The sequence below is a fragment of the Bos indicus x Bos taurus genome, chromosome 10, assembly GCF_003369695.1.
Source record: "Bos indicus x Bos taurus breed Angus x Brahman F1 hybrid chromosome 10, Bos_hybrid_MaternalHap_v2.0, whole genome shotgun sequence".
In the NCBI taxonomy this organism is placed as follows: domain Eukaryota; kingdom Metazoa; phylum Chordata; class Mammalia; order Artiodactyla; family Bovidae; genus Bos; species Bos indicus x Bos taurus.
This window is the reverse complement of record NC_040085.1, coordinates 75,958,815-75,981,293: the sequence shown is the minus strand read 5'-3', so window position 1 is coordinate 75,981,293 and position 22,479 is coordinate 75,958,815. Positions and strand designations below refer to the sequence as shown.

Below are 22,479 nucleotides of genomic sequence, written 5' to 3'. Positions count from 1 at the left end.
TAGCTGGTATTTATGACCATCTTCTTTTACTACCCATTTTGTTCCTTTGTCGTCAGCAAGTACTGTATCTAATCATGTTCTTTATCTGATGGGGTAATCCAAACCTTTATTCCTGGAGGGTCTGGGCCAATCCAACCTGCCATTGACCTTAATCACACGGCATGGTAATACTGGAGAATCCCTAAGATATTTCCTGTGTTCCAGACCTTCTCTTCTTTACTGTGGAATAGTAGTCCAATATCCCCTTATCACCCCAGTCATCACCATAGTTCCGTTCATTGATTCGGAGGCATGGCAAACCAAATTGTCCAGGTGGCAGTCTTAACTTTCTGTTAATAAAATCAATCTAGGGTCTCCTGGTGGAAGCATTTCGCCCTCTAGGACTAAGACTTTGAGGCTAGCAAAGTGTAAAGTCATGAGAAGAGGAAGCCAAAATTTTGCTAGTAGGTCACTAAGGTTAATAATGAGTGTGGTCAATTCCATTTTCACATTGATTCCTGGACCCTTGAATCCTGAGTATGGAGAAATAGCGCCATATATTCGACATTGATTCTGGGCATAAGCAGCCTTCTGAAGACCCTTGCTTCAATCCTGCAAGGTATGGCCACCTAGCTAGCACTATAACTGAGTCTTCAAAAGGCTGTTGTGTCAAGACAGCTGCTTCAGGATGGTGGGGAACATGGTAAGACCAGTGAGTTCTATAAGCATGGACCCATTGCCACATTTATTTTTCTGTGCAGTACATTTCTTGATCAAAAGTAATGCTGTGTGGAATACCATGCGGACGGATAAGGCATTCTTTAAGTCCATGGATGGTATCTTTGGCAGAAGTATTGGGTGTGGGGTGGGGGTGGGGGGCGCAGATTACATCTAGAGTGTCTACTCCTGTAGGAATAAAATGCTTCACCTTGTATATTGGAAGCAGCCCAGGAAGGTAATGAACCACCTTCTGATGCACACACTAGGAAGCTGTCTGATCACCCCAGGAAAAATTGCCATATTGGAGGCTCAGTGTTGGTCTCTGCCACTGAAGATTGGGCAGTTAGTGGTGGCTATAGCCTAGTCATTCTTGGTGAGTGGAAGTCAGTGTTGCTGAGCCCATGTATAACTGTCAACTCTGCCCTGCCACCATGGCTACTTTGTTAATGAGCCCATTGGGTGATGATAGGTAGCTAGGGAAACAGGCCAAATGGTATCCACAGAATGAGTCATCCTATCCACTTGGTTATTAGAATCCTCTGCTGAGGTAACCTTTTGGTGAGCATTCATGTGTGACACAAATACTTTCATGTCTTTTGACCAGATAAGCCCGTCCACATACCTCTTTGTCATATTTCTTTGTCACCAATTTTCACATCATGTTCCTCACATGTCCCTAAACCATTGGCCACAGCCCATGGATGGGTATATAATCACAGATCTGGCCATTTCTCCTTGCAAGCAGTGTGTACAATGGAGTGCACTCCCCAAAGTTCTGTGCACCGGGAGAACTTTCCTTCTTCACTCTGCTTCAGGAATGTCCCCACAAAGGGTCGTAGTGTTGCAGCTCTTCACATACAGGTGGTCCATGCATATCGTGCAGAACCATCTGTAAACCAGGCCCAGATCTTCTATTCCCCTGTCATCTGATTACAGGGAACTCCCTATGAGGCTCCCCCGCTCAGGCCTGACTTGTATATATCACTTCCGTTTGATGATGGAATGTTACTATGCAGGCCCATATTATGGTGTGGTGGCTCAGATAATACCCAATTCATGATGGGCAACTGGGTAAGCCCATCATCAAGCATTCATTATCTACTATGTCCCTATAATCTACCAAGACCTGTTTCTCATAAAGAGAGTAGTTATCCAAAGGTGATGGCATAGCTTTGCATCAAATTCTTAAAGGACCACAGTGCAATTCACCTATAGGAGCCTGACAAAGTCTCCAAATGCTGTCCCTACCTGCAGCAGAGACTTTGAAGCACCACTCCACGTGCTGGATCATATGGCCCAAGTCGCTGAGAAGTCTGCACAGCTGGCTGGACCTGGGGCAGAACCTTCTCATCTTCTGGGCCTCCTCAAAAGTAGCACCTTTTCAGGCCACTTGGTAAATGGTTTGGAGCAACACGCCAAATGAGGAATATGTTGCCTCCCAAATCCAAAGAGTCCCCTTGGGGACTGATCTGCTTTCTTGGTTGTACGAGAGCCAGATACCACTTACTTTTTATCTTAAAAGTGATGTCTTGACATGATCCAGACCACAGGTACCCTAAAAATTTCCCTGAGGTAGGAATGAATTTTGGTTAGATTTATTTCCCACCCTCTGATATACAAATGTCTTGCCAGTGAGCCTAGGGTAGTTACTATAACTCACTCACTAGATGTAATCAACATAGTATCATCAACGTAATGTGCTGGTATGATATATTGTGGAGGGAAAGGTGATTGAGATCCCTGCAAACTAAATTATGACATAGGGCTGGGTGGTTGATAGGTCTGAGAGGGAGAACAGTGCATGTGCATTGCTGGCCTTGCCAGTGAAAGGAACTGCCTCTGGTGGGCCTCATGGACAGCAATGGAGAAAAAGCCATTTGCCACAGCAGTAGCTACATACCAGGTACCAGGGGATGTGTGAATCTGCTCAAGCAACAAAATAATGTCTGGTTCAGCAGCTGCAATTGGAGTCACGACTTCTTTAAGCTTAGAATGAAGTAATCCACTGTCATTCTCCAAGATCCACATGTCTTCTGCACAGGTCAGCTAGAGATGAATGAGAATGTGGTGTGAAGGACTGCGTCCTTCAAGTCCTTGATGGTGGCAGCAGTATCTGCGGTTCTTCCAGGGATGTGGTATTACTTTTGGTTTATTATTTTCCTAGGCAGAGACAGTACAAATGGCTTCCCCTTGGGCTTTTCTACCATAATAGCCCTCACTGCACAAGTGGGGAACCAATGTGAGGATTCCAGCTGCTAAATATGTCTGTTCCAGTTACGCATTCTGCAACTAGGGAAGAAACCACAGGGTGGGTACGGAGAGGCCCTGGACCTACTGTGAGATGGGCCTGAGATAAAGCTCCCTTGACTACCTGACCTCTGAAAGCACCCGCTCTATCTGGAGGGCTGCAGTGATGTTTTGAGTCTTCTGGAATCAGTGTCAGTTTGGAGCCACTGGTAATCTCCAGAAGATAGGATTATTTCCTTCCCTCAATGTTCATTTACCTTGTTAAAAGGCTACAGGTTCCTCTGGGGAAGGCTGGGAGCAAAGTTTACTGTATAAATCTTCATTAGTCTGCCAGGGTCCTTCCTCAAGGGGACCTAACCTCCCATTCATTCAAGGGGTTTTGAGTCTCTAAACTGGCTCAACTCTGGGAATTGATTGAGTGGCTGTGACTCATTTCCTGATTTGAGTCAAGTGACTTTTGTTCACTTGACTTTGAACTTTTCTGCTTATTTAGCTCAAGAGAGAATTTCTGTTTCACTTGTAGGAACATCAGGATTAATTCACCAAGACTGTAGGTTTGCATGAGCCTGACTATTCTGATTGCTACTTTGGCTCTACTGTTCATTATGGTAACCATGCCTCCCTTGGCTTTTGTGGTTGAGTGCCATCACTTGGCCCCTGCCACCCTAGGATCCACATATTCCTATTGCATTAAGTTTCCCAATTGAGTAGCCATGGTTTCCACTCAAGATCTGTCCTCCAGATAAGAGCCATCATTGAGCTCTTCAAGGATTTTGGGCTCCTCTCACAAATTTATTTCTCAAAATATTAAGTGAAAGGTATGTCCTCTGGACCCTCCCAGTGTAGGTGAGCAAGTCTTAAATGACTTCACTCTAATATTTCAGTCTCCCTAAGCCTCTGAATCCCTCTTCTACGTTAAACCAAAAGAGGTTCAGCATTTCCAGTTGGCTCACAGTAGGCCTTCTTTTGGTCCATGTTTCAGAGAACCAACCAACAAATTGTTAGAGCCCTTTTTGAAACCCCAACCTGTAGCATTTAATGCAGAATCTCAGCTTAGTGAGCCCACGTCAATAAATTCAGACCAATCCAACTTTATGATCCCTCTACCGTTATCCTACATAGTCAGCGTTCGTTCTCACACATGTTCACTTGATGTCTGCTTCTATAAATTAGAAAACTCATATAGTTCCTTTGGAGTGTAGTACACATCTTCATGGGTTACTCATTGTATTTCACCTTTGCTGTTAAGTCACGTTAGTCATGTCGAACTCTTTGCGACCCAGTGGACTGTAACCTGCCAGGCTCCTCTGTCTGTTGGATTTTCCAGTCAAGAATACTGGAGTGGGTTGCCATGCCCTTCTCCAGGGGAACTTCCGTGTGTGTATGTGTGTGTGTGTGTGTGTACCCAAATCACTTTGTAATACAAACTAATACAGCATTATAAATCAGCTGTACTTCACTGGAAAAAAAAAAAATCTATACACAATAGATACATAAAACTAAAGAGAAAAAACACAACTTTTTTACTCAAGAAAACCAAATGACAAGGAAAAAAGAACAAAGAAAAACTACAAAAAGAACCATTAAGCAACAAATTGGCAACATGTACATACCTATCAATAATCTCTTTGAGTGCCAATGGATTAAATGCTTCAATCAAAAGACGTAGGGTTGGGCTTCCCTGGTAGCCCAGTAGTTAAGAATCTCCCTGCCATTGCAGGGACACAGGTTCAATCCCTGGTTCAGGAAGATCCCACCTGCTATGGCGCAACTAATGCTGTGTGCCACAACTGAAGAGCCAGTGTTCTAGAGCCCATGAGCGACAACTACTAAGCCCACACACCAGAACTACTGAAGCCCACATGCCTAAACCCAAGCTCCACAATGAGAGAAGCCACCACAATGAGAAGTTCACACATCACAAATCGAGTGTAGCTCCTGCTCACTGAAACTAGAGGAAGCCCATGCACAGCAGTGAAGACTCAGCACAGCTCCAAAGAAGTAGATCTTAAAAAAAATACATAGGTGGCTAATTGGATTTAAAAAAACAAACAAGGAGCATCTATACGCTGCCTACAAGAGACGCACTTCAGATCTAAAGACACAGACTAAATGTGAGGAGATGGAAAAATATTTCATGCAAATGGAGATGAAAAGAAACCTGGGTAGTATATTCATATCAGACAAAGTTGACTTTAAAGCAAAGTCTATTATAAAATCAAAGAATAGCATTATATAATGATAAATCAGTACAAGAAGAGGATATAACATTCGTTAGCATATGTGCAACTAAATGAGAGCACCCAAATATATAAAGCAAACCTTCAAAGGCATAGACGGAGAAACTGACAATAGTACACTAATAGTAAGAGACTTTAATGGCCGCCTTTAAGTCTAAGAACAGATTATCCAGACAGAAAATTAATAAGGAAACAGTGGCCTTAAATGACACATTAGACCAGTTGCTCTGTGTCTGTACCCATCGCCTGAAGACCTGAAGGTAGACAAGGAGATTCAGGCTCAGGCTGCCTTTTCCACAAACCCTGCCAACCCAGTGATTTTATCCGAAGCCTCTGCTCCTATCTCTCCAGATGGAAATCTCTGTCCTAAACTATATCCAGAGTTCTCTCAGTAAATGGGACTGAGTTTAAATGAAGAATAAATATGTGCAAATAGGGCCATGGTTCCTGGAGCACCAAGTCAGGGGCAGTTGGTTGGCATGAACTTCTAGTCACTGGTGGTGACATGGGAATCTGCAGAGCAGAGATTAAGTAAGGAATCTGGGAAGTCATCTTGTGTAAGGATTAGGACAGAAAAATAACAATCGGGCTCAGGCTGAAATCCATAGACAATGGTGCGTTTGTTCAGCTCGTCCAGGCCTAGTCTTGGTCCTCCCTGGTGGGTCTGTGGTTTGGGAACCAGGTGCTGCAGATCAAGGAGAACTGTGTGGGCTGGAGCTCAGATCAGGCACTCAGGGTGCTCACACAGGCTTTTGGGGAGAAGATCACCATGACCATTCGTGACAGGCCCTTTGAACAGACAATTACCTTGAATAAGGATAGTACTGGACGTGTCAACTTTGTCTTTAAAAAATGAAAAAATCACGTCCATTGTGAAATACAGTTCTGCAGCTAGAAATGGTCTTCTTACAGAACACAACACCTGTGAGGTCAATGGACAGCATGTCATTGGACTGAAGGACTCTCGAATCGCAGATGTACTGTCCACAGCTGGAAATATAGTTAAATATAGTTACTATTATAATCATGTCTGCTTTTATCTTTGGACACATTATTAAACAGATGGTGCCAAGCATAATGAAAAGCTTGCTGGATCACACCATTCCTCCAAGCATAATGAAAAGCTTGCTGGGTCACATCATTCCTGGGGTTTAGAATTCAGGGCACAGTGGAAACTTCCCAGAAGTTCGCCTGTAAGTCTTCAGCAACTTGCCTTTATATCATGCACATGAAGCCTTCCAGGGGCCAGTGAGCATTTGCTGTGTGAGGACCTTCATGTCTTCCAGTAGGGCCGGGGATCTTACTGTTCGATCTGGTATCTTGTTCAGACATCAAGATAGTTGTAATCGTATCCTGGTTTTACAGTTCAAAAGACTTTCACAGACTAGTTTCTTTCCTGGGAACCTGATGCTTTCCTGGGATCCTGATCCTAGGATCAAAATCACTGGGCTCCAAAATACTGCAGATGGTGACTGCAGCCATGAAATTAAAAGATGCTTGCTCCTTGGAAGACAAGCTATGACCAACCTAGACAGCGTATTCAAAAGCAGAGACATTACTTTCCTAACAAAGGTCCAACTAGTTAAAGCTATAGTTTTTCCAGTGGTCAGGTATGGATGTGAGAGTTGGACTGTAAAGAAAGCTGAGCGCTGAGGAACTGATGCTTTTGAACTGTGGTGTTGGAGAAGACTCTTGGGAGTTCCTTGAACTGCAAGGAGATCAAACCAGTCCATCCTAAAGGAAATCAGTCCTGAATATTCATTGGAAGGACTGATGCTGAAGCTCCAATATTTTGGCCACCTGATGTGAAGGACTGACTCATTGGAAAAGACCCTGATGCTCAGAAACAATGAAGACACGAGGAGAAGGAGATGACAAAGGGTGAGATGGTTGGATGGCATCACCGACTGGATGGACATGAGTTTGAGCGAGCTCTGGGAGTTGGTGATGGACGGGAAAGCCTGGCATGGTGCAGTCCATAGGTTCGCAAAGAGTTGGACACTACTGAGCGATTGAACTGAACTAAACTGAATCTTTCACAAGCTTTGTGAGTGGAATGACTGATACAGGCTCAGCTGCGTGTTAGACCCGTCACCTTCACCCTGGGCATCAAGCAGTGCTGTCAGATCACTTTAGTTCTATGGTGTATTTGCATTTTTACCGTGTCGCTGTGTACATTTAGAATTACTTTTCTTCAGTTCTGTGTGTGTCACACACCAATTAAGTAACACTGGTTTTATTCCATGTAAGCATTATTAGAGAATGTGTGTAGCTGTAAGAGACTGTATCGACTATCATTACATTTTAACTACTTATTGCGCTTGAATTTTCACCTTAACTAAGTTAAGCATCTAGAATAAAAGCCAAGATGTAATGATTGCTGCCTTTCTAAACCCAGGTGCAGATCTGCATTCAAAGGAGATGTACACAAGCTGCTCAGTCCGACGGTGCATCCTGAGCTAGCACAGCCACCTACTTGCATTTGAGGTTTTCTAGCAGCAGCAGCAGTCCTTGTGTAATGGGAACTTCTTCCTTATAATAATAACTAGTATCACTTTCTGAGAAATGAAGCACTATATATTCAGTGTAAAAATTCTTGAACTAAATAAGATGAACCTTGGCTCCTGTTTTCAAGTGTAGATTAAGTTGGCTAAGACTTGACCGAGGCATTTACATGTTATGTAGCCTAGTCTCAGGACATTGTTCTGCTCATCTGTTCCATTTCCTGCCTCCTCCCTGCTCACAGAGTGACAGCGGTACATCATCCTGATTTTTTTTCCCTCTCTTGGTTTATGCCTATTCTAATTGAAAATGTGTTAATAAAGTTAAAAAAAAGAAAATTCAACAATATGTAGAAAGGATTAAATACCATGATCAAGTGGGATTTAGTCCAGAGATGTGAGGATGAGTCAACATTTGAAAAAAATCAATGTCATATACCACATTAACAAAAGGAAGGATAAAAGCACATAATCATCTCCATAGACACAGAAAAAGCATTTGACAAAATTCAACCTCATTCAGGATAAAAACTTTCATACAAGTGGGTACAAAAGGAACGTATCTCAACATAATAAAGGCCATTATGACAGACCCACACTAACGTCATACTCAATGTTGAAACTTTTTCTCTAAAATCAGGAACAAGACAGGGATACCCACTCTAACCATTTATATTTAACACATCATTGCAAGTCCTTGCCATAGCAGTCAGATGAGAAAAAGAAATAAAAGTTATCCAAGAAAGAGTAACCTGTCACTATTTGCAGATGATGTGGTAATATATGGAGAAAATCCTGAGGTTTCCAGCAAAAAATGATTGAAACTAATTAAAAAGTTCAATAAAGTTGTAGGATACAAGAGTAATACACAGAAATCTATTGCTTTTCTACACATTAATAATGAACTATCATGAAAACAAAGCAAGAAAAACTCTTTCTGGACTCCCTATTCTGTCCCATTGATCTATATATCTTTTCTTATGCCAATACTATCGAGACTTCATGAATAGGTAGCATGGATGAATCTCTGAAAATACACGAAGTGAAAGAAGCAATTCTCAAAAGAATGCATACTATTGAAATTTATGTGAGATCCTAGAATAGGCAATATTCTATAGTAATTGCATATTACATATTTTATTTGAATAAATATATAAATTTGACATGTAGTAAGTTTATTTTCATGCAGTTGAAATATTTTCTAATATCTCTCATGATTTGTCCTGTTACCCAAAAGTTATTTTAAGGCATGTTGATTTATGTTGAAATATTGTCAAAACAGGAGATGGCAAGATTGAACATCAACATTTTAGGAATCAGTGAACTAAAATGGAAAGGAATGGGCAAATTTAATTCAGATGACCATTATATCTACTATTGTGGGCAAGAATCCCTTAGAAGAAATGGAGTAGCCCTCATAGTCAACACAAGGCTCTGAAATGTAGTACTTGGATGCAGTCTCAAAAATGACAGAATGATCTCAGTTCGTTTCCAAGGCAAACCATTAAATATCACAGTAATCCAAGTCTGTGCCCCAACCACTAAAGCTGAAGAAGCTGAAGTTGAACGGTTCTATGAAGACCTTCAAGACCTTCTAGAACTAACACCGAAAAAGGAGGTCCTTTTCATCATAGGGGACTGGAATGCAAAAGTAGGAAGTCAAGAGATACCTGGAGTAACAGGCAAGTTTGGCCTTGGACTAAAAATGAAGGGCAAAGGCTAATAGTTTTGCCAAGAGAACGCACTGGTCACAGCAAACACCTTCTTGCAACAACACAAGAGAAGACCCTACACATGGACATCACCATATGGTCAATACTGAAATCTGATTGATTATATTCTTTGCATCCAAAGATGGAGAAGCTCTATATAGTCAGCAAAAACAAAACAGGGAACTGACTGTGATGAACTACTTATTGCAACATTCAGACTTAAATGATACTAGAACATTCAGGTATGACCTAAATCAAATCCCTTTATGATTCAGTGGAAGTGAGAAATAGATTCAAAGGATTAGATAGACAGAGTGCCAATGAACTATGGACTGAGGTTTGTAACATTGTACAGGAGGCAGTGATCAAACCATCCCCAAGGAAAAGAAATGCAAAAAGGCAAAATGGTCGTCTGAGGAGGCCTTACAAATAGCTGAGAAAAGAAGAGAAGTGAAAAGGCAAAAGAGAAAAGGAAAGATAAACCCATCTTAATGCAGAGTTCCAAAGAATAGCAGGGATAAATGAAAGCCTTTTTAAGTGATCAGTGCAGAGACTAGAGATCTCTTCAAGAAAATTAGAGATACCAAGGGAACATTTCATGCAAAGTCGGGCACAATAAAGGACAGAAATGGTATGGACCTAACAGAAGCAGAAGAAATTAAGAAGAGCTGGCAGTAATACACAGAAGAACTGTACAAAAAGATTTTAACTACCCAAATAACCAAAATGGTGTGCACTCACCTAGAGCCGGACATCCTGAAATGTGAAGTCAAGTGGGCCTTAGGAAGCATCACTACGAACAAAGCTAGTGGAGGTGATGGAATTCCAGCTGAGCTATTTCAAATCCTGAAAGACAATGCAGTTAAAGTGCAGCACTCAATATGCCAGCAAATTTGGGAAACTCACAGGACTGGAAAAGGTCAGTTTTCATTCCAATTGCAAAGTGGGGCAATGCCAAAGAATGTTCCAACTACTATACAATTGCACTCATTTCAGATGCTAACAAGGTAATGCTCAAAATCCTTCAAGTTAAGCTTCAGCAGTACATGAACTAGAACTTCCAGATGTTCAAGCTGGATTTAGAAAAGGTGGAGGAACCAAAGGTCAAATTGCCAACATCCATTGGATCATGGAAAAAAGCATGAGAAAGCAAGAGAATTCTGGAAAAATACCTATTTCTGCTCTATGCTAAAGCCTTAGACTGTATGGATCACAACAAACTGTGGAAAATTCTTCCAGAGATGGGAATACCAAACCACCTTACCTTCCTGATGCAAACCGTGTATGCAGGTCAAGAAGCAACAGTTAGAATGGACATGGAACAACAGACTGGTTCCAAATTGGGAAAGGAGTACATCAAGACTGTATATGTTCACCCTGTTTATTGAACTTAGATGCAGAGTACATCATGCAAAATTCCAGGCTGGATGAAGTACAAACGGGAATCAAGATTGCAGGGAGAAATATCAATAACCTCAGATATGCAGATGACACCACCCTTACGGCAGATATCTAAGAACTAAAGAGCCTCTTAATGCAAGTGAAAGAGGAGAGTGAAAAACCTGGCTTAAAACCCACCACTCAAAAAACTAAGATCATGGCATCTGATCATCACTTGATGGCATATAGATGGGTAAACAGTGGAAACAGTGTCAGACTTTATTTTTGGGGGCTCCAAAATCACTGCAGATGGTGACTGCAGCCATGAAATTAAAAGATGCCTACTCCTTGGAAGAAAAGCTATGACCAACGTAGACAGCATATTAAAAACAAAGACATTACTTTGCTGACAAAGGTACATCTAGTCAAAGCTATGGTTTTTCCAGTAGTCATGTATGGATGTGAGGGTTGGACTATAAAGAAAGCTGAGGGCCAAAGAATTGATGCTTTTGAACTGTGGTGTTGGAGAAGACTCTTGAGAGTCCCTTGGACAGCAAGAAGATTCAACCAGTCAATCCTAAAGGAAATCAGTCCTGAATATTCATTGGAAGGACTGATGCTGAAGCTGAAACTCCAATACTTTGGCCACCTCATGTAAAGAACTGACTCATTGGGAAAGACCCCAGTGATGGGAGAGATTGAAGGCAAGAGAAGGGAATGACAGAGGATTAGATGGTTGGATGGCATCACCAACTCGATGGACATGAATTTGAGTGAGCTCAGGGAGTTGATGATGGACAAGGAAGCCTGGTGTGCTGCAGTCCATGGGGTTGCAAAGAGTTGGACACAACTGGGTGACTGAACTGAACTGAATGAAGATAATGGAAACCTCCTTCAAAAGGTCTTCTGCATGCACTGTCGTATTCAGTGTCCCTGACCCTGCAGCAGGCACTGTTGACCCATGCCTCTGCTAGAGTCTCCTCAAGACTCACAGGCAAGTCTGGGTCAGCCTCTTTTGGACTGCTCTTTTCTCCTGGGTCCTGGTGCACACAAGGTTTTGTTTGTGTCCTCCAAGAGTCTGTTTCCCCAGTCCTGTGTAAGTTCTGTAATCAAATCCTACTGGCCTCCAAAGTCAAATTCCCTGGGGGTTCTCAGTCCCTTTGCCAGACCCCCAGGTTGGGAAATCTGTCGTGGTTCCTAGAACTTTCTTAACAGTGTGAGAATTTATTTGGTATAATTGTTCTGCAGTTTGTGGGTTGTCTGCTTGGTGGCTCTATGGTGGGGTTAATGGTGACTTCCTCCAAGAGGGCTTATGCCACACACTGTGTGACCTAGGTCTGCTGCAGCAAGAGCCACTGCCCCTGCGGCAGGCCACCGCTGACCTGTGCCTCCACAGGAGATACTCAAACACCCCAAGGTTGGTCTGGCTCAGTCTCTGTGGGGTCTCTGGGTGTAGTGTGCACAAGATTTTGTTTCAGCCCTCCAAGCATCTCTGCTGAGTATGGGGTTTGATTCTAGACATGATTTTGCCCCTCCTACCATCTTGCTGGGGCTTCTCCTTTGCCCTTGGATGTGGGGCATCTTTTTTTGGTGGGATCCAACATTCTCCTGTCAATGGTGGTTCATCAGCAAGTTGCAATTTTGAAGTTCTTGCAGGAGAAGATGAGCACATGTCCTTCTACTCTGCCATCTTGCTCCATCGATTTGATGGAGCGCCACCTTGCTCCATCAAAGCCTTCTTAGATAACCATTTTGCCCTTTTGCATTTCTTTTTCTTGGGAATAGTTTTGATCAATTCCTCTTGTACAATGTTACGAACCTCCATCCATAGTTCTTCAGGCACTCTACCTGACTCCTAAGGTCATATATTAGCCACTTTGCATAGTTCTTTGGAGCAATGATCCAATTCATCTTATACAAAGAACTGTACAGCCCCACTTGGACCATTTTGAGGACTGACGCTAGTTATTGGTCTAGATGCTATGAGGGAAAATTAAGGACACATCTTCAGGAGTGTAAGCATAATCTTTGGTGAAGCCTGGTCTCCAGGTAATGAGAGGCTGCTCTCTTATAGCAAGCGTTAAGGAATGAGTTATGCTGGCCCACAGTGTTCAAGAAAATCTCCCGATTCAAGTTTTCAAATGTATCCCCTCAAATGTTCTCATCCCAAGTCTTAAGGTAACACTTCTCTCCTAAGAGGACCTTTTTTTTTTAATTTTATTTTATTTTTAAACTTTACATAATTGTATTAGTTTTGCCAAATATCGAAATGAATCCGCCACAGGTATACATGTGTTCCCCATCCTGAACCCTCCTCTCTCCTCCCTCCCCATACCATCCCTCTGGGTCGTCCCAGTGCACCAGCCCCAAGCATCCAGTATCGTGCATCGAACCTGGACTGGCATCTCATTTCATACATGATATTTTACATGTTTCCATGCCATTCTCCCAAATCTTCCCACCCTCTCCCTCTCCCATAGAGTCCATAAGACTATTCTATACATCAGTGTCTCTTTTGCTGTCTCGTACACAGGGTTATTGTTACCATCTTTCTAAGTTCCATATATATGCGTTAGTATACTATATTGGTGTTTTTCCTTCTGGCTTACTTCACTCTGTATAATAGGCTCCAGTTTCATCCACCTCATTAGAATTGATTCAAATGTATTCTTTTTAATGGCTGAGTAATACTCCATTGTGTATATGTACCACAGCTTTCTTATCCATTCATCTGCTGATGGACATCTAGGTTGCTTCCATGTCCTGGCTATTATAACCAGTGCTGCGATGAACATTGGGGTACACGTGTCTCTTTCCCTTCTGGTTTCCTCAGTGTGTATGCCCAGCAGTGGGATTGCTGGATACAAAAAACCTCGAATAGCCAAAGCGATCTTGAGAAAGAAGAATGGAACTGGAGGAATCAACCTACCTGACTTCAGGCTCTACTACAAAGCCACAGTTATCAAGACAGTATGGTACTGGCACAAAGACAGAAATATAGATCAATGGAACAAAATAGAAAGCCCAGAGATAAATCCATGCACATATGGACACCTTATCTTTGACAAAGGAGGCAAGAATATACAATGGATTAAAGACAATCTCTTTAACAAGTGGTGCTGGGAAATCTCGTCAACCACTTGTAAAAGAATGAAACTAGAACACTTTCTAAGAGGACCTTTAATTTTTATGTAGGAAACATACCAGAGACCTAAATCTTTATAATTTTGCAGATGTGTGACAAATCTTGGGTATTATTTTCAGCACAGTCTGTAGGCTGATTCTCTGTGAACATTTAGAGGTCTTGGGACTTTAATACCATGCCCAACTTTACAACTAAGACAGGGAAGGGATAAAAGTAAATCAAGCATACATTAGTGAGTGACCACGTGAGCAACTAGGACACAGTTCTCCTGTGGATTCTCTGAGAGACACTGTCAGACACCTCAGAATTGTTCCATGAGGACTCGGGGAACTGTGAGATTTATTCGCAAAATCTTTCTCATTGATTAAGAGTTGCTTCCAGATGTATTAACTCCTTTTTGCTTCTAGCCTGCTCTGTGGATGGGCCAAATACACTGCTGTAAAGTCAGAAGCCACTAGTCTGTATAGGAATTGTCATCATACTACAAAAGGTCAAATGCATGTAATCCTTGGCTCAGCATCTATTTTCTAGGGAACCTGGGTGCAGTAGCTGGTGGCCCACCCTGCGCCTCCCTGATCCACTTAAGTTCACTGTGCAGGAGGCAGTTTCCTGCTGTGACAATTTCCATCCTGTGGCAGCTTCCTACTTCAAATGCTGTATCTCACTTCTTTTTCTGACAGCTTTCTCCTACGACATGGAGGGATATTCTAAGGTGTGTTTCACATGACTTAGAGAGTTTACAGGGAATGGCTCCAGTAGCCCACAGTGGAAATTTGCTCATAATATACTCAGTTTTGTGCCTCCCATGTAAATTAACTCCACCTAAACCCTGATCTCAGTGCATACTTTTTAGGGAACTCCAATTATGACTCTTATGTTCATTATGAGGAGGTTAATTTTAACCACTAATCTTGATATAATTGACAGATTCAGCCTAATTAACTCAGCCAACATAAAATAACAATGCAGCTTTTCCTAAAATTAGAAATATTGTAAACATTACAACTTCTTGAAAAAACTTTGCAAGGAAGATAATATGACTCTAACAAATTAAAATATAATACAGAATCTTAATTTGTTGGTAAAACATTGGAACAACTGGATAGCCATTTGAAAAAAACACATGTGGTTGGGTTTCTATTTCATTTCTTTTTTGGTCATTGTTGTTGTACCGTTGATTCTTTTTATCACTGGAAGGAGCCATAACAATTAACCCTTGCTGATGGAGAGGGGGGAGAAGGAGTTAAGTGTGGGGACTTCTCTGGTAGTCCAGTGGTTAAGACTCCACACTTCAAGAGAAGGGTACACAGGTTCCATCCCTGGTCAGGGAACCGAGATCCCACATGCCGCATGGTACAGCCCCTCCCCCTCAAAAAGAGTTAAGTGTTGCCCGTATTCATATGATATGGTTTTTGAACATGCATGTGGGAATGTCTGGTAGACAACTGGTTAAATGAGAGTGGAGTTGCAGGGAGAACTGGAGATCTAGAGCTAGGTGTCACTACCCTGCAGGTGACGTTAGAACTCTGAGTCTGGATGGCTGAGGCTCCTTATGTTGTTCTCATATATTTAGAATTGTTCTTGGGAACTCTAGTCACCCTCAACCCTCATATGATAATCGCTGCAAAATCAAAAAAGAGAAGTGTGGCCTTCTGAAGACTTTGTGTAGAATAATTTACACTTTACTCTTTCTGTCTTTTCCCCTGTTAGGTTTTAGAAATATTAGTTTTCTGCATTCTCCTGTATTTCCATAAAAGAAAAGGAATGAGACACACTGTGATTCTGCTAACCCTGGCAGCACTCCTAGGTGAGGTTATGTTTTGTTTTCTAATTCCCTAATCCAGCCATGCTAAGTCATAAAGGAGTTTAAAGGAGAAATAATTGAGCACTCTATTTTTTCTCATTGTTTCTACTTTTCAGTTCCGATCTCAGAAAGAAACTCTCAATTATGCAAATTATATTTTGCATGTCCACTGCTACAATGGATATGTGTTCAATTTTTTAATATATTTAAGGAATTTTACTTCTTGATGATTCTCTTTGCTCTCTGACAATTTGAGGGGTTTTTTTCTTAGTAAATAATTGAAGATTTCATTTCTTATAGCAAAATAAAGTCCAAATTTGAGCATGAAAACCAAAGTCAGCATAATCCCAGAAAATAAAAAGGATTATCTCAAAGTTACCACAAGTGAAAAATGTAAAACCCAGTGAATGTAAAATAATATTAGATTGATAAATTTGACTGTAACCAAATTTAATATTTTTATACAAAAACAGGAGCTTACCTTGTGGTTCAGTGGTAAAGAATCCACTTGCCAATGTAGGAGACGTATGTTCCATCACTGGTTGGGAAGATCCCCTGGAGAAGGAAATGGCAACCCACTCCAGTATTTTTGCCTGGAGAATCCCATGGACAGAGGAGCCTAATGGGCTCCTTGGGGTTGCAAGAGTTGGATATGACCTAGCAACTGAACAATGACACCATACACAAAATAATTTCAAAAGAGAAACAATAAATTGGAGCAGCTGCCTTTTGTCTCCATATGATTGTGTATACTGAAAACGTGTGGGTAAATCTCTGATTTATGTTCTAAAACGAAATTTAATCAGCTTGTCTCCTTGGTTCTTGCTTCCCTGTTTCTGTGACTCCACTAAACATCCGTTTCTTCTTTCTGTTTCTGGGTGATCCATTGTTACCATCTGTTCCTCATCTGTTCCTAGAATGCCTCCAAGCGATGAGCACAAAGCGACAAGCACTCAAGTAGAACAAGCATTTCACAAGGAAATGCTTTTCCAAAGATGTTTTGTATAACCTCTGTTGAGAGGAAAATGGGAGTTTTCCAAGGCAAGGGGGTTGGAGAGGGTGGTAAACAGAATTTGGGGAACGGGAATTGATGTACAGATGTGCAGAGGTCTGACACAGCTAAGTATATTTAAAACAGGAAATAGCTGGAGGATGCAAAATGTGCAAAGGATAGTGGAAAATGGTATCAAAAAGTTTAATTCAGTTGACAAAGAGAGGCATTTACAAGTTGTCTGGACCATATACAGAGGGTATCTGATATAGAAATGTGTTTTCAAGAGACAAGACTTCCAGCTATACTGAGAATAGACTGAGGAGATCATAACCTGGGGACTAAAAGATAGTGAAGGACAAGTACAAAAAGAGCATTATAAATACACATTTTAAATATTCAAAGTTCAATTTTGAAGAAGAGCTATAGTAGTTTTTAAAAGAGGACCAAAGTATTTTTTTATTTCCTAATTAATTTTATGCAATTAATAGTCCATTTAAATATTTGTTGTGTATCTGGCACTGTTCTAGGTACTGGGACACAACAGTGAGCAGAAAACAGTTAAAATAACTCTGCCCTCATGAAGATTATATTCTGGTATTCAAAGGAAATCCTCAAAGAGGATATGCAAACTGCCAAATTAAGACAAAGTGTTAGAGCAGATAAGCTTGGCTAGGAAGCAGAAGGAACAGTGTCAGGAATTTTTGTTAAAAACAATTTGTTTATACTTTAATAAGAAACCATTCCTTTCTCTCTTTTGTTTACCTAATAACCCCTAGAGGTTGGATGGGAAAGCATTATTGTTATCCTTCTTTTCAGATTTTGGATCACAGTGTTAGAAAATTAAGTAATTTTTCAACTTTATTATTTCACTTTTGGTAACAGCAGGCACTGTCACTACAGGGAAAACCTGTCCTGCACATGTACATCTTCTGGCACTGATGAGATGTCCCATTGCAGCACTCTGGAAGATCACTCTTATTGACCTTATACCTACAAAGTCCCACTGATGGCATGAATTGCGTTGCAGTCTTTGCTTGTTCTGTGCATTTCAATGGGAAAACATTTCCATGATTCTAAATCTCAGTCCCAATCAAAATCACATCAGTACCCAACTGTTGATAAATGGAATCCACTAGGCTGACAACAGCAAATACATCCTGTGTAACTTTGAGAAGTTACTTTGGGAAGAAATGAAGAGGCGAGACTCATCCCTGGGTCCCCAGATGTATATCTCCTGCCTTTCCTGAGTCATATCTGTGCTCAAAAAAACACAAAGAGGACTCACTTGCAGGGAAATGAATTTTATTTGCCTTTTACAACCATGAACAGTAGACAGGAAAACGTTAGGAATTACCTTTGCTTGATGGCAATATCTTTAATACTGACAGAAGGCAAGGTGTCTGCATTTTTCTGCAAAGTGTCAGAAATGTGTTCCTGAACAGGCATGTTGGAATATTTCTACTGCCCTAGACTAAAACTTAATGTATAGGCTATTAGGTTGCAGTCATATTCTTAATTGGGAGAGTGAGTCTTAGTCTTCTTGGGTCTAAAACGTTTTTGAAGATACATAAACACAGCAATTAAAGGTAAAAGCAAAACAAACAAACCAAGAGGCACAACTATTGGCAAGAAAGCTCTTCTGGCAGATGCTGGACCGCTGTCAACACTACCCCCAGTGCCTCTGTGTAGGCAGTAGGGCGGGGACCACCCGTAGCCGCAGTGGCAGTGATGTTTGTTATTGCATATCCCCTTCATGTTACAGGTCTCAGGCAAGCAGGCCCGTGACAGAAGAGATAGGCTGACACACTTCTTGTGTATGCAGATCTTTCCTGGACCACACATGGTGCCATCTTTCACTTCACCAACGTCAGGTATATCAGGTATACTCATCTCTAAGTGATAGTCTGTACTCCAGCAGGTGACACCATTGATGTGAGTGTATTGCAAATTTGAGTGATCTCTCAGGTGGGGGATGTTCCCCACATTCTCACAATGAACTCTCCCACAAAAGCTATCTGAAATAGGGCATTTTAGGTATGTTGTGCCATTTACACCACAGTGGCCAAAACGGCTTCCCTGGGAGTTGATTTCTTTATAGCATCTCTGAGATGCACTCTTTGCACCTTCACCAAAAATCTCCCTGCACTGTTCATCATGGCTATTGCAGCTCTTTTGATAGCAAAAGGCACTGTCACTACAGGGAATCCCGTCCTGCACATGGACATCTTCTGGGCACTGATGAGATGTCCCATTGCACCACTCTGGAAGGTCACATTCATTGATCTGAGGTCTACAGAGCTCCCCTGATGGCATGAACTTGCAGTCTTTGCAACAAAGCCCGAAAGCACAAGCAGCCCCAGGTCTTAGAGTGCAGTTCAACAGACAACAGGGATCTTGTTCACACTGCTTTATAGATCCACAGTCACATTTCTCTTCTCCTTCAATCACACCATTTCCACAGTGATTCAGCATGAAGACTGCCTCTGGAATTGGCAGATTGTGCAGACATGATCCCTGGTTTAAAGTGGTCTTTGTAAATTCTGCATAGCTACAATTCGTGAATCTCTCTGCTGGCAACCTGATAGCATTCATGATGCAAGCACTTTGTCCACACACACAGAATTCTTCATCATGCTTCATACCCAGAGTATGACCTAACTCATGAGCTACAGTGAGAGCAAAAACAGACCAGGGGTCTCCTTTGAAATTATTAACTCCACAGTCGAGAGGAGGGTGACATATTCCTGCCACATAGGCTATACCAAGGACACTTATAAGTGAATTTTCAATGAAAATATGGGCAGCATCATACTGTAGCTGGGAAAGACTGATTTGTTTCCACTGAGAGAAGTCCTCCAGAACCTGTTCTATGCTTATCAGTGGAAAAACATTTCCATAATTCCAAATCTCAATCCCCATCAAAATCACATAGGTACCCAACTGCTGATAAATGGAATCCACTATGTTGACAACAACAAATACATTCTCCTGCACCTTCGAGAAATTACTTTGAGAATAAATGAAGAAATTGTGATCTACCACCACAACCAGCTCCAGAAACCACAAATGGGCCCACCGGTTATAAGCAGAATTTTGTTTCAGAGTTAATTTCTCAGCCTCTTTGAATTCCAGCTGCTGGTGTGCTGCTTTATTTGTTAAGCCACATCTCATTGGTGAGAACCGTGTCTCTTTAGTGTTTATCTTAGATACCAGGTGTTCAAATGTAGTAGAGTGCCTGATGGGCTTGATTTCATAGGTGAAGTCATTTATCCGCAGCATTCCTTGAAAGCCCCCAGCACAAGTACTGAGGGCAACAAGGGACTCGGGGACCCCCTCCACATAACCGTGATAATAGCAGTCATTAGGGACAAAAGGCTGATCCTGCTGAAGGGCGTGCTGGTCCGTGTAGGTGAACACTGGGAGGGCTTTGGAAACCAAGATCTTCTTAGGTCTTATGTAGACAACACGTCTCTGACCCCCAAACTGCAGGCTGTAGGAGAGCCAGCCTGGAGCATTTGGACCTCTGCTCCCGTTGGTAACCTTCAAGGGGATCACCACATCTGGGGAGTTGAGGCTTTGAGAGCGCCTTTCCTGGGACAGGCCAGAAGACAACAGAGACACCTCAAGCCAGAGCAGTCCAACAACCTGCATGGACACTCTCGCCTCACCAGTCACCATGATGGAGCAGCCACTATGGAGCCATCTGTCCAGAGAAGAACTTATCAGGCACTGCTGACCTGGCTCCTCCCTCTGAGCTGAACTTTAAGGATCTGTGTCCTGTCAGAGTGGGACCATCAGAGCGGGCAGTGCTGCAAAGTGAAAATAAAAAGAAGGGTGGGGGATGGTGGTGGGATTGGGTAAGGAAAATAGGAGAAAGAATTTGAATGTGTCAAGAGTGATTAATGCAGCAAAAAGCTTTGGATTTGCTTTCAGTAACTGGGGATGTAAAGTTAGAGGGGACAAAGATAAAACAATATTGGCCCTATCGACAGTGGATAGTTGTGGGAACTGGATGCTACGCACTTGGGTTTTCATTAGACAATTATCTCAAATACCTATAGGTGGTATAAAAATCTCCTCAATATAATGTTAAAGCAGAACTAAAGAAACTTCAGAGTACAGTGACACTGTATCTCAATTTGTCCAAAACTGTTGGTTTGTGCCTGTTGCCCTTGAATAACTCTTATTACTTTCTCCTATCAAAACTGGAGAGGTCAGAGACCATCACAATCCTTATGTCAATTTGCATCAGTCTTATGATTTACTTTAGACTATTTATCTCAAGTTATTTGCTTGTCTCCTTGTGATATTTTCCTTCACTCATTGAGTCATTTAGTGCAAGGTTTATGATTTTAACTCATTTTAATATCCCCTATATTATAAGGTCTATAATACCTAGTATAGTCCTCCATACAGTGAAAAATGTAAACAGTGGGTGGTGATGGGGAGGGGTGGTGAAGTACTTGGGTTATAGGTGAATGCCACTTAAAATGTATTCATATTTGAATATAATTTTTATAAGAGAAAAAAATCATAAATACTGACATCTTCTAAAGGAATGAGGAAAACAAGGTCGTTCTCCCTGGTTACCTGTAGGAGAATATGAAATACGAAAGGAAATAACTTCAGAAGGGATAATAAGAATTCATGAAATTTAAAAGTCTGAGAAAAGGAATTCTCTCTTCTAGGGGCAAAGGCATCAGAGTGCCTGGTATTTTAGGACTGCAGGGGAAAATTCCCAATGTCTGCTAAAATGTATTTACCAACAGTTTTTGAAAGTGAAGAATTTCTGTATTACCTGGCATACAATCTGCCTGGCAACACTCATTAATTTCTTTAATTTATGTCTGGAGCATACAAAATGTGTAGGACCTTGTGCTAGATACTAGGGAAATAAAATTAAAATACAGTGCACTAAGCAGATTATCAATTTAGTGCAGAAACATGTGACAGGAGCAAGAATAACTTTAGAAGGCTCTATAACACTGTATTCAATATTTTATATATTATGTGCCCTTTTCTATGGCTGAGGAGAGTGTCCATAGACATCATCATAGTCTCAGTTAAGTGACAAAAAAGAGGCTAAGAAGCACTGAGCCTGTGGAAAAAAGACAAATAATCAAATTATTATAATAGGATCTGCATCACATTAATCTGAGTAATAAAGTTAATAATTCAGGGACCCTCATTGTATAGACCTCCATAAACCCCTAGGAGGTGCTTAGTAATGCAGTTTATGAGAGTCGTAAGTGTTCAAAATTAGTTACTATACAAGAAAATTTGAAGTGCCCTGAAATAAAATGGTTCATATATTAAAGACTTGATAAATGTTTCCTGAAATTTAATAACTTAGGTAATTTTTATTGTTTTACCAGTAACAAGTTGTAAAGCTGAATTTTCTAAATATCAATAATAAAAAATAAATTTTGGTTGAATACACTAGGGACAGGCAATTACTTTCTGTCCTCTCCAGAGAAAATATAACAAAATAATTCTCATGAGGGAGGCAGCTCAAGAGGAAGTGATTATAAAACTGTAGGGAAACATAGAAGTGTGTTAGGAAGTTAATGCAAGTATTGGGTTTTTGAAATTTTTTGTGATGTTTATGGTATTTTCAAACTTTTGAAAGTTATTGTTTGTTGTGATTTCTTCCGATGCTAAATAAATGTTCATTTTTATCCTTATTGTAATTTTCTATTCTTTTTCTTAAAGTGGCCTCTCCTCTTGTAGATGCTTCAGGCTCAAAAATCTGATTTC

The 22,479-nt window shown here is 41.2% G+C and overlaps 1 protein-coding gene and 1 pseudogene across 1 annotated transcript; one reads left to right on the top strand and one right to left on the bottom strand.

Annotated features, from left to right (window-relative positions):
- Window positions 1–5,401: 5,401 nt before the first annotated feature.
- On the top strand, window positions 5,402–6,625 carry LOC113899659 (annotated as a pseudogene).
- A 10,535-nt stretch (window positions 6,626–17,160) lies between these two features.
- On the bottom strand, window positions 17,161–21,253 carry ADAM21 (ADAM metallopeptidase domain 21). The gene has a single exon (XM_027552296.1). The coding sequence runs from the start codon at window positions 20,398–20,400 to the stop codon at window positions 18,235–18,237; it is 2,166 nt and encodes a 721-aa protein (XP_027408097.1). The 5' UTR covers window positions 20,401–21,253; the 3' UTR covers window positions 17,161–18,234.
- Window positions 21,254–22,479: the final 1,226 nt, after the last annotated feature.

What these genes read in the sequence shown, in the direction of transcription:
- ADAM21 (XM_027552296.1), bottom strand. Translation starts at nt 20,400, where the DNA reads ATGGTGACTGGTGAGGCGAGAGTGTCCATGCAGGTTGTTGGACTGCTC.